This window comes from Mobula birostris, chromosome 4 (genome assembly GCF_030028105.1).
Source record: "Mobula birostris isolate sMobBir1 chromosome 4, sMobBir1.hap1, whole genome shotgun sequence".
Lineage (NCBI taxonomy): Eukaryota > Metazoa > Chordata > Chondrichthyes > Myliobatiformes > Myliobatidae > Mobula > Mobula birostris.
The window spans coordinates 13254230-13267386 of record NC_092373.1 but is presented as its reverse complement, the minus strand read 5'-3'; the positions used below and the strand labels follow the sequence as shown (position 1 = coordinate 13267386).

The 13157-nt window shown below is 42.3% G+C and overlaps 1 protein-coding gene across 3 annotated transcripts in view; it reads left to right on the top strand.

Annotated features, from left to right (window-relative positions):
- The window catches only part of LOC140196167 (neprilysin-like), a 303855-nt gene that overhangs the window by 94834 nt on the left and 195864 nt on the right, over positions 1-13157 (top strand). For all 3 annotated transcript variants that reach the window (XM_072254924.1, XM_072254921.1, XM_072254923.1), the window contains exons 5-6: positions 6175-6255; positions 7506-7601. In XM_072254924.1, the coding sequence (XP_072111025.1) occupies positions 6175-6255; positions 7506-7601 (177 nt within the window). The remainder of the gene's footprint in view (positions 1-6174; positions 6256-7505; positions 7602-13157) is intronic.

Here is a 13157-nt window from a genome sequence, read left to right as displayed (position 1 = left end):
TTTTCCCTTTCAAGTCCCACTTATTCTAATTTTCTTTTAAACCCTCTATGACTGATTTAGTTTTTAAAGAATGGGACAGATTGGGTATTAAATGCTTTTGGGATCTATTTGTTGGAGGAAATCTTTTTTCATTTGAGCAATTGTCAGCTAAATATAGCTTACCCAAAACTCATAGAGACTTTCTAAGATCTCAGTTATGCACATTTTCTATAAACTCAGATAAGAACTTACCATATGTAATTTTTAATTTGACACCTTTTTATAATGGTTCAGTATCTAATATTTATGGTATGTTACTGGAGACAAGGAATGTTCCTTTAGACAAAATTAAGAATCACTGGGAACAAGATTTACAGACATCAATATCTGAGGAAACTTGGAATGAAATTTTTAAACTGGTTAAAACTTCATCGCTATGTGCTCGCCATTCCCTCATACAATTTAAGATGGTACATAGAGTCCATATGACTAAAGATAAGCTTTTTCATTTTTATTTGGATATATCTCCCTACTGTGACAGATGTAATAATGGAGAAGCTTCATTAATTCATATGTTTTGGAATTGTCCGAGTCTTGAAAAATATTGGAAGGAAGTTTTTCAAACTTTTTCTTTACTTTTCAAAGTCAATTTTAAGCCTGATCCTCTGATGTCCCTATTCGGTATTGTTGCAGGACAAGATATCAAGCTGAAGACATCTGATTTACATATTTTGGCCTTTAGCTCTCTTATGGCTAGGAGGGCTCTTTTGTTTAAATGGAAAGATGTTTTTCCTCCTACTCATGCTCAATGGTTATGCAACATAATGTCATGCTTGGATTTAGAGAAGATTCGTTATTCAATTCCTGAATCCCGTCAAGACTTTCAAACATTGTGAGGACCCTTTCTGAATTATTTTCAAAACTTTCAAAACCTTCAATTTGTTGTTTAAATTCAGATGTTGGCTATTATTAATTTTTATCATATGAGAAGGTATTTTACCTTTTTTCTCCTTAATAAACAGCTTCGGTCTTGGTAGGGGTTAGACTGTTTTTGTGTAATAAATTAGTATATTTCAATATAACTACTGATTGTGATTGAGATGGTTATTATGAATAGATATAATGTAATTAGTAGTTTTTAAAAACCTTTTTTGACCTTTTATATATACTTCCTTGTACTCTATATTCTTCTATGTAGAAACTAATAAAAATATTGGAAAAATAAGATTAAACAAACACTAAATATCGTGAACCTAAGATTAAGAGTCCATGAAAGTAAGTCCATAGGTTGTGGGAAAAGTTCAGTGATGGGGCAAGTAAAGTTGAGTGAAATTATCCCCCTTGTTTCAAGAGCCTGATGGTTGAAGGGTAGTAACAGTTCCTGAACCTGGTGGTGTGAGTCCTGAGGCTCCTGTACCTTCTTCTTCATGGCAGCAGCAAGCAGCGAGCATAGACTGGAACGTGGGTGTTCCTGATGACAGATGCTACTTTCTTACAGCATGCTCTGTGTAGATGTGCTTGATGATGGGGAAGACTTTACCTGCGATAATCTGGGCCTTCTCCACTATTTATTGTTGGATTTTCCATTCAAGGGCATTGGCATACCAGGCCATGATGCAACAAGTCAATATAATTTCCACCACACACCTACAGAGGTTCACTGTAAACACAGTGTAGCATCTATAGTGACTGATGCTGGTTAGAAATTGTTTGGAAACATTCTACTGTCCTAATTCAGCAGCATTGTTTTCCAAATTTATGATGGGAATCCCAGCTATTCTCTCAATTAGTTTTTGTTCTTTAAGACCTGTCCCAAGTAAGCAGCTGTCCCATTGGCCCAATTAACAGGCATCCACAGTGTGTATATATAGATTTGGAAAAGGACTGAGGGTACTCACCCTATCTCTGCCCTTCATGATTTTACACACGTCTGTAAGATTACCCTCCCCCCCGCCGCCCCCAGTCTCCTACACTCTACTGAATAAAGTTGTGGTCTCTCTAACCCTTCCCTATAACTTAGGGCCTCAAGCCCTGTGCACCATTCACCAAATCTTTTTTGCACTCTTCCCAGTTTAATGGTGTCTTCCCTTTAACAGGGTAACTAAAACAGTATACAATGCTTAACGTTCAGCCTCACTAGCATCTTCTACATATGTAACATAATGGTCCAGCTCCTCTACTCTGTACCCTGATCGTTGAAGGCCAGTGTGCCAAGCACCTTCACTACCACCGCGTCTACCTGTGATGCTACTTTCAGGGATGTAAGTACTTGTGCTCCTGGGTTCTCCTACAACACTCCCCAGGGCACTACCATTCATCTCAATGCACTATAGAGAAAGCATCTCTATAAGAAGTATGCATCAGTCACCAGTCATAGCAGGACAAGGTGAGGGAGTGACCAATCATCACGCATAAAATTGCTGGTGAGCGCAGCAGGCCAGGCAGCATCAATAGGAAGAGGTACAGTCAACGTTTCGGGCCAAGACACTTTGCCTGGCCTGCTGCGTTCACCAGCATTTTTTATGTGTGTTGCTTGAATTTCCAGCATCTGCAGATTTCCTCGTGTTTGAGTGACCAATCATGGTAGGATGAGGTGAGCGGGCTGCAATTGAATAAGACATAGGGGCATACTTAGGCAATTCAGCCCATCGAGTCTGTTCCGCCATTCCATCACGGCCGATCCCAGATCCACCTAAACCCATACACCTGCCTTCTGGCCATATCCTTTGATGCCCTGACCAATCAGAAAACTATCGACTTCCACCTCAAACATACCCCTGGACTTGTCTTCCACCACAGTCCGTGGCAGAACATCCACAGATTCACTACTCTCTGGCTAAATAAAAATATCCTTGCCACTATCCTAAAAGATCACCCTTCAATTTTGAGGCTGTGCCCTCTAGTTCTGGAAACATCATATTCCCCACCATAGGAAACATCTTCCGCACATTCACCCTATATAGTCCTTTCAACATTCGGGGGGGGGGGGGGGGTTCAATAAGATCCTCCCACATTCTTCTAAATTCCAGTGAGTACAGGCCCAAAGTTGCCAAATGTTCCTCATATGTTAACCCCTTCATTCCCAGAATCATCCTTGTGAACTTCCTCCAATAACAGCACATCCTTTCTGAGATATGGGGCCCTAATCTGTTCACAATACTCTAATTGTGGCCTGACTAGTATCTTATGAAGGCTCAGCATTACCTCTTTGCTTTTATATGCTATTCCCCTTGAAAAACTTTGCATTGTCTTTTTTACCACAGACTCAACCTGAAGATTAACCTTCTCGGAGTCTTGCACGAGGACTCTTAAGTCCCTCTGCACCTCTGGTGTTTGAACCTTCTCCCTATTTTGATAATAGACTGCACTATTGGTCCTTTTACCAAAATGCATTATCATACATTTCCCAAAACTATATTCCATCTGCCACTTTTTTGACCGTTCTTCCAATTTTTTTAAGTCCTGCTGTAATCGCATTGCTTCCTCAGCACTGCCTACCCCTCCACCTATATTCGTATCATCTGCAAACTTTGCCACAAAGCCTCACTTCATCCTACTATGATTGGTCATGCCCTCAGCCTGTCCTGCTATGATTGGTCATGCCCTCAGCTTGTCCTGCTATGATTGGTCACCCCTCACATCACTCTGCTATGATTCGTCACCCTCCTTATAGCAAGAGAAGTGAGGGTTAACCAGTCATAGCAGGACAAGGTGAAAAAGTGACCAATCATGGTAGAATGAGAGACAAATCATAGCAGAGTGCTGCAGGACAAACTGAGAGTGTGACCAATCTTGTGAGGGGTGTGGTCATTGGCTATGGAGATGAGACATGGAGAAAAAGGTTTGGGAGTGGGGAACTGCACAGAATAGGAGGCAGAGGGGTGTGATGGTGACCTTTCTCTATAATTTGGCATATTTCTCAGACAATGTAGGAGAGAGTTTTCCATATCCCTCTCACTGTCGGGCTTTCCTTGAGGAAGAGTGAGTGTATGGGATTGAACCATCGAACATAAAACATTGGCAGGATTAGGACATTCAAGCCATTGAGTCTGCTCCGCACTTCCATCGTGGCTGACTTATTATCTCTCTCAACCCAATTATGCTGCCTTCTCCACATAATCTTTGATGTTCTGACTAAGCAAGAACCTATCCAACTCCCCTTTAAAAGGACTTAATGACTTGGCCTCCACAGCTGTCTGTGGCAATGAATTCCATAGATTCACCCACTGACTGGCTAAAGAAATTGCTCCTTATCGCCATTCTAAACAGGTGTCCTGTTTTGAGGTTGTGCCCTCCGTCCCTCTCTGCATCCACTCGATCAGCATCTGGAACACTGAGCTGAATATATTGGCTACATGACTCCGTGCTCCCGATCAGGGTGATGGTTGGTTGGAGCCTCATTTCGTAGAGAACTCTTTATAAAGGGCACTTTCAGTTTTGTCCATCCACCTCACCACTGAGTGTCTAACATCCAGCGAACCCCTCCAAACCTTGTATGGAGCAATATTGAAATATGTCACCTATATGGTCTGACAGAAGAAAGAAAGAGTTGCATTTCTGCAGCAGCTCTCAAGACATCCATTAATGTTTTATAGTCAATTAAATAATGTTGATGTCACTGGTAGGAAGCAGGATAAATTGCATGCAGCAACTTTACACCAATAGCATAACCATAACATGTAGAATCAGAACTAGTGAATCGAGTCTGTTCCACCATTCAATCATGGCTAATTTTATTTTTCATCCCCAGAACCCCTAGCCCCCTTACCAAACAAGAAACTATCAAGTTATGGTATGATAGTTGGTACAGGAGGGTATCATAGGCTACAAAAGGACATTGATAGGATGGAGAGCTGGGCGGAGAAGTGGCAGATGGATTTCCATCCGGAAAAGTGAAAAGTGTTTCAGTTTGGGAGATCGAACTTGAAGGCAGAGTATGACTAGGCTAACCACAAGGTTCTTAGTGGTGCAGATGAACAGAAGCATCTTGGGGTTGATGTCCATAGAACCCTCATAGTGCTACGCAAGCTGATAGGGTGATTAAGAAGACGTATGTATGACGGCTTTCATTATTCAGAAGACTTAATTCAAGAGGCATGAGATAATATTGTAGCTCTATGAAACACTGGTTGGACCACACTGGCAATATTGTGTTCAGTTCTGGTCAGCTCATTATAGGAAAGATGTGGAAGTTTTAGAGAGGAGCTTTATCTGGATGCTGACTGGATTAGAGGGTATGTTTTACAAGGATAAGTTAGCCTGCGCTTTCTTTTTTGGTGCGAAGGAGAATGTGAGATAACTTGTTAGAGGTGTATAAGATGATATGAGGCATAGAAGAGGCACAGCCTCGGGATAGAGGGATGTTGATTTAAAACCAAGAAGCGGAGAAATTTATTTAGCCAGAGGATGGTGAATTTCTGGAATTTCTTACCCCAGGCAGCTCTGGAGGCCAGGTTGTTGAATGTATAGATTGATAGGTTCTTGATTGGACATGGCATCAAAGGTTACGAGGAGAAGGCTGGGGAATGGGACTGAAGAGGGGAAAAAAGAATCAGCTATGATGGAGCAGACTCAATGGGCCAAATGGCCTAATTCTGCTCCTATGTCGTATGGTCATGATAGAGTGAACAGTCAGAGCCTAGTTGAAGATGATTAGAGGAAAGTGGATGTCAGAGGTAAGTTTTTACATAGAGAGTAGTGGGTGTGTGGAATGCCCTGCCGGGGATGGCGATACAGCAGGTACATTAGGGGCGTTAAGAAACTCAAGTGCATGGAGGATAATAAAAATGGAAGGCTTTGTAGAAAGGAAAAGTTAGATCGATCTTGGAGTAGGTTTAATGTTGGCACAACATTGTGGAATGAAGGACCTCTACTGTGCTGAACAGTTCTATGTTCTACAACAAGGTAGATTGTGAGGTCAGGAGTCCATCTTATCATACACAATAGTCTGATAAACATCTGGGTAGAAGCCGTTCTTGAGCCTTGTGGTGTGTGGTTTCAGACTTTCATATCTTCTGACGGAAGGGAGAGGTAGGAAGAGAGAATGTCCACTTAAATTCACATCCAGGTACAGGTTAGAGGGGCTGCATTGTTCCATCAATCTTTGGATGAAAATCTCTGCTTTTATTGTGAATAATTCTGAGTCCATTTGACCCCCCACTGATAGATTGATTTCCTTCTCTACACTGGTTTCAGATGTACTGGAGAAGCCGGGAAATGAAGATTCCACCGGGATTCAGAAGGCAAAGATACTTTACCAGTCATGTTTAAATCTGAGTAAGTAATGATCCAGATATTCCACATGGCTGCCATGATTTGTCCTAACATCTCTCCATAAGGCCATAGGACAGAGGAGTAGAATTAGACCATTTGGCCCATCGAGTCTGCTCCGCTATTTCATCGCGGCTAATACATAATCCCTCTCAACACCATTCTCCTACCTTCTCCCCATAACCTTTGATGCCCTGACTAATGAAGACCCTATCAACTTTGAGTAACAGAGGCTAAAAGCAGGAATGGGCTCTTTGTTAATTCATAATTATAATTCAGAATCAGAATTAGGTTTAAAATCACTGGCCCTATATCGTGAAATTTGTTAACTTTGCAGCAGTAGTACATAATAACAGAAAAGAAAAAAATATAAATTACAGTATATATTAAACATAGATAAGTTAACTAAGTGGTGCAAAAATAAAATTAAAAAGTTGTGAGGTAATGTCCTTACTAATCGACAACTCATCAATCTCCGTTTTAAATATAACCAATTGTCTCCACAATCAACTGTGGCAATGAATTCCAGAGATTCAATACCCTGTGGATATAGAAATTCCTCCTCTTCCCTGTTCTAAAGGGACATCATTCTATTCTGGTCCATTCTATTCTGGTCTATTCTTATCCCCCAATAAACAAAATACCCGCTCCACATTCACACTATCTAGGCCTTTTAATATTCCTTGGGGTACACTGTGACCCCCACCGATTCATTCCTCTAAACTCCAATGAGTACAAACCCAAAGCCATCAAATGCTCATACATTAATGCTTTCTTTCTCAGGAACCTCATCTGGAATGTTTCCAATTATTTCTAAGATATAAGGCCCAGAAATGCTCACAATACTCCAAGTGCAGTCTGATCTTGGACAATGCCATCTTGCACAATGTCTCCCACCCACTACATAATGTACCGGTTGGGCACAGGAGTACATTCAGCCAGAGACTCATTCCACCGAGATGCAACACAGAGCGTCATAGGAAGTCATTCCTGCCTGTGGCCATCAAACTTTACAACTCCTCCCTTGGAGGGTCAGACACCCTGAGCCAATAGGCTGGTCCTGGACTTATTTCCTGGCATAATTTACATTTACATATTACTATTTAATTATTTATGGTGCAACTGTAATGAAAACCAATTTCCCCCGGGATCAATAAAGTATGACTATGATTATGACTATGACCAATTTCTTATAAAGCCTCAGCATTACAGCCTTGCGTTTATATTCTAGTCCTCTCTCCTTGTGTTTATTTCAGCGGCAATTGAGAAGAAAGGTGTTGAGCCGTTAATCACCATGCTGCATGATTTGCAGGACTGGCCAGTTGCAACAGATAACTGGGAGAACACTAATGGTAAGATTGAACCACTGCTTCACATAATTCAGTTTTAAGTCCAATCAAGTAACTGTAGTTAGAAATAGAAAACCTACAGTACAATACCGGCCTTTCGGCCCACACAGTTGTGCTGAACATGTCCCTACCTTAGAAATTACTAGGCTTACCCATAGCCCTCTATTTTCCTAAGCTCCATGTACCTATCCAAAAGTCTCTTAAAAGGCCCTATCGTATCCACCTCCACCACCGTTGCCGGCAGTCCATTTCACGCACTCACCACTTTCTGAGTAAAAAACTTACCCCTGACATCTCTTCTGTACCTGGGAAAAAGCCTCTGACTATCCACCTGATCAATGCCTCTCATCATCTTATACACCTCTATCAGGTCACCTCTCATCCTCCGTCACTCCAAGGTAAAAAGGCCGAGTTCACTCAACCTATTCTCATAAGGCAAGCTCCCCAATCCAGGCAACATCCTTGTAAATCTCCTTTGCACCCTTTCTATGGCTTCCACATCCTTCCTGTGGTGAGGCGACCAGAACTGAGCACAGTACTCCAAGTGAGGTCTGACCAGGGTCCTATATAGCTGCAACATTACCTCTCGGCTCCTAACTTCAATTCCACGATTGATGAAGGCCAATACACCGTATGCCTTCTTAACTACAGATTTATCACACAAATCCTTGGAATAAAAAATGAAGTGCTATAATATGCGTATTTCCTATTGTTATAAAACAAAGAAACAGACATTTTTAACTGAGGTGCATAGAAATTCCTTCTCCGGCAAGTAATAAAACTCTGAAATTCTCTTTCTTTGAGAATGTAAAGAATGTAAAACAAAGTTTGTCACTTATCTTTGTTCTCTTTATGAACGGATGGTCTCTTGACATGACAATCATTCTCATCATGGGGCCTCCACCAGTATTGCACTTTCTCTGTAACTGTAATGCTGTGTTCTGCATTAGTTATTTTGTTTGTCTATATTTCCTCAGTGCACTCTTGTATTGAAATGTGTGGACATCTTGCAAAACTGATATTATCACTGTTATCCCAGTGAGATCCTCCACTGGTCGTGGTCGGCCATGGGTGCTGCGTCCTAATTGTCCGTGGGGTACACAAGCTAGGGTGGTAGAATATGAAGAGCAAGCTGCTGACAATGTAGCAGGCTCCCCCTCTCCATGTACCTGATGACTCCAAAAGAATGGCAGAGACTGATACAGTTTGGCACCAGCAGCATCACAGGAGTTGTCAGTCACCATGGGACTCAACGCAGGACTGCTTAAAGAACACCAGCTCTGAATTTTTCCTATGGTTTACTCCCAAACCCTTCCCCATGAGTGGGTATAGCTGCAAGACAATGGAGGTTGGAAATTAGGATTTTCCTTCTCCCAGAAGAGCTGCCTACCACAGCTGATGAGCCCCATCTGCCTGAAGCAATGGGTTATAAGACGCCAGTAACCCGCCTTTGCCTATTCTCCTATCAGTAGAAATTCTGCCGGGTTTAGTAGCTAAGCCACACATGAAGGCCAGGAGCTGGACTTGGCTGCCAGTGGCTATTTGAGACGTACACCATTGGGAGCATTTAATACCTAGGTAGTGGGAGCTTATAGGAGGTTATTTCCACTACTCCACCAGCCCCCCCCCCCCCACCAACCACCCAACTATGACAACTTTAAGCAAACTTAAAGTATCTCAGTACATGTGAGAATGATAAACGAAGGCACATAGCATTTGGAATAAGATGGGTGAACTCGTGGCGCAGTTAGAGATTGGTTGGTATGGCATTGTGGGCATCACTGAGTTGTGGCTGAAAGAAGGTCAAGTTGGGAATTGAACATCAAAGGATATATTTTATAGCGAAAGGACAGGCAGAAAGGCATAGGTGGTGGTGTGGCTCTGTTGGTAAGAGATGGAATTACAACTTTAGAAAGAGGTGGCATAGGGTCAGAAAATGTTGAATCTTTGTAGGTGGAGTTAGGAAACTGCAAGGGTTAAAAAACCATTATGGGAATCATATGTACGCCTCCAAATAGTAGCCAAGATGTGGGGTTGAGATTACAAAGGGAGCTGGAAAAGGTGTGTAATAAGGGTAATGTGACAATTGTAATGGGGGACTTCAATATACCAGGGGTTTGGGAAAGTCAGGTTAGTGTCAGATCGCAGGACAGGGTATTTGTTGAATGCCTATGAGACAGCTTTTTAAGAGCAGCTTGTGCTTGAGTCTACCAGGGGAAAGGCTATCTTAGATTGGGTGTTGTGTAATAACACAGGTTTTATTAGTCAGCTTAACGTAAAAGAGCCCTTAGGAGGCAGTGATCATAATATGATTGAATTCATTCTTCAGTTTGAGAGGGAGAAGCATAACTTATGTCTATCTGTATCGCAATGGAATAAAGGCAATTACAGAGGCATGAGAGAGGAGGCAGTCCAGGTGGATTGGAGGAGGATACTGGCAGAGATGATGGCAAAACAGAGGTGGCTGAAGTTTCTGGAAAAATGTCACAAGGCACAGGATAGATATATCCCACAGAAGAAGTTCTCAAGTGTCAGGGATAGGCAACCATGGCTGACAAGGGAAGTTAAGGACTGCATCACAACCAAGGAAACGGCTTATAAGGTGCAAAAGTGGATGGGAAGTTTGATGATTGGGAAGCCTTTAAAATCCAACAAAAGGCAAATGAAAAAGCTATAAGAAGGGAAAAGATTAATGATGAGGGCAAAGTTGCCAGTAATATTATAAAAAATTCTCAAAGATTTTTCAGTTACATAAAGAATAAAAGTGAGATTAGAGTTGATATTGGACCACTGGAAAATGACGCTGGCGAGGTATTAATGGGGGACAAAGAAGTGGCAGATGAACTTAATGGGAACTTTGCACCTGCCTTCACTGTAGAAGACACTAGCAGTTTGCCAGAGGTCCCGTGAATGTCAGGGAGCAGGAGTGAGTGTCATTGCTATTACAAAGGAAAAAGTGCCAGGCAAACTCAAATATTTTAAGGTGGATCAGTCACCTAGACCAGATGGTCTGCATCACAGCATCCTGAGAGAGTTTGCTGGAGAGAAACAGATGTATTGGTCATGATCTTTCAAGAATCACTTGATTCTGGCATGGTCTTGGAGGACTGGAAAATGTCATTCCACTTTATAAGAAGGGAGGAAGACAAAAGAGAGGAAATTATAGGCCAATTACCCTAACATCAGTGTTTGGGAAAGTGTTGTCCATTACTAAGGATGAAATTTGGGTGACTTGGAGACCAATGATAAATGTAGGGAAAGGAAGAAGGCAGCAGTAAAAGGCGACTCTGTAGTTAGGGGGTCAGACGGGCAACTCTGTGGATGCAGGAAAGAAACACAGGTGGTAGTTTGCTTCCCAGGTGCCAGAGTCCGGAATGTTTCTGATCGCGTCCACGATATCTTGAAGTGGGAAGGTGAACAGCCAGAGGTCGTGGTACATATTGGTACCAATGACATTGGTAGGAAAAGGGAGGAGGTCCGGAAAATAGACAACATAGAGTAAGGAAGGAAGTTGAGAAGCAGGACCTCAAAGGTAGTAATCTCAGGATTACTGCTTGTGTCACTGGACAGTGAGTATAGGAATAGAGTGAAGTGGAGGATAAATATGTGGCTGAGGGATTGCAGCAGGGGGCAGGGATTCAGATTTCTGGATCATTGGAACCTCTTTTGGAGCAGGCGTGACCTGTACAAAGAGGACGGGTTGCACTTGAATTCGAGGGAGACCAATATCCTGGCAGGGAGGTTTGCTGAGGCTATTGGGGAGCATTTAAACTAGAATTGCTGGGGATGAGAACCAAACTGAAGAGACAGAGGAAGGGGCGGTTGGCTCGCAAATAGAGAAAGCTTGGAGACAGTGCGAGAGGGAGGATAGGCAGGTGACAGTGAAGGGACGTGCTTAGACTGATGGTTTGAGATGCATCTATTTTAATGCAAGAAGCATCATGGACGAAGCAGATGAGCTTAGAGCCTGGATCAGTACTTGGAGCTATGATGTTGTGTCCACTACAGAGGGATTGTCTACTGAGTCTCTGTAGGTGGAAGTTAGAAACAGGAAGGGATCAACAACTCCACTGGGTGTTTTTTACAGACCACCCAATAATAACAGGGACATTGGGGAGCAGATAGGGAGACAGATTCAGGAAAGGTGTAATAATAACAGGGTTGTCGTGGTGGGAGATTTTAATTTCCCAAATATAGATTGGCATCTCCCTAGAGCAAAGGGTTTAGATGGGGTGGAGTTTGTTAGGTGTGTTCAGCAAGGTTTCCTGACACAATATGTAGATAAGCCTACAAGAAGAGAGGCTGTACTTGATCTTGTATTGGGAAATGCACCTGGTCAGGTGTCAGATCTCTCAGTGGAAGCGCATTTTGGAGATAGTTATCACAATTCTAACTCCTTTACCATAGCATTGGAGAGGGATAGGAACAGACAAGTTAGCAAAGCATTTAATTGGAGTAAGGTGAAATATGAAGCTATCAGGAAGGAACTTGGAAGCATATATTGGGAACAGATGTTGTTAGGAAATGTACGTCAGAAATGTGGCAAATGTTCAGGGGATATTTGCGTGGTGTTTTGCATAGGTATGTTTCAAGAGACAGGGAAAGCATGGTCGGTACAGGAATTGTGGTGTACAATGGTTGTTGAAAATCTAGTCAAATAGAAAAGAAAAACTTGTGAAAGTTTCAGAAAACTAGGTCATGATAGAGATCTAGAAGATTATAAGACGAGCAGGAAGGAGATTAAGAATGAAATTAGGTGAGCCAGAAGGGGCCATGAGAAGGTGTTGACAGGCAGGATTAAAGAAAACCCCAAGGCATTCTACAAGTATGTGAAGAGCAAGAGGATAAGATGTGAGAGAATAGGACCAAACAAGTGTGACAGTGGAAAAGTGTGTATGGAACCAGAGGAGATGGCAGAGGTACTTTGATTCAGTATTCACTATGGAAAAGGATCTTGGCGATTGTAGGGATGACTTACAGTGAATTGAAAAGCTTGAACATATAGACATTAAGAAAGTGGGTGTGCTGGAGCTTTCGGAAAGCATCAAGTTGGATCAGTTACCAGGACCAGACAGATGTATACCAGGTTACTGTGGGAGGCGAGGGAGGAGATTGCTGAGCCTCTGGCAATGATCTTTGGATCATCAATGGAGACGGGAGAGGTGCAAGAGGATTGGACAGTTGCAGGTGTTGTTCCCTTATTCAAGAAAGGGAGTAGAGATAGCCCAGGAAATTATAGACCAGTGAGTCTTACCTCAGTGGTTAGTAAGTTGATGGAAATGATCCTGAGAGGCAGGATTTGTGAGCATTTGGAGAGGCATAATATGATTAGGAATAGTCAGCACTGCCATGTCAAAGGCGTGTTGTGCCTTATGAGCCTGATTGAATTTTTTGAGGATGTGACTAAACACATTGATGAAGGTAGAGCAGTAGATGTAGTGTATTTGGATTTCAGTAAGGCATTTGATAAGGTACCCAATGCAAGGCTTATTGTGAAAGTAAGGAGGTATGGGATCCAAGGGGAAATTGCTTTGTGGATCCAGAACTGGCTTGCCCACA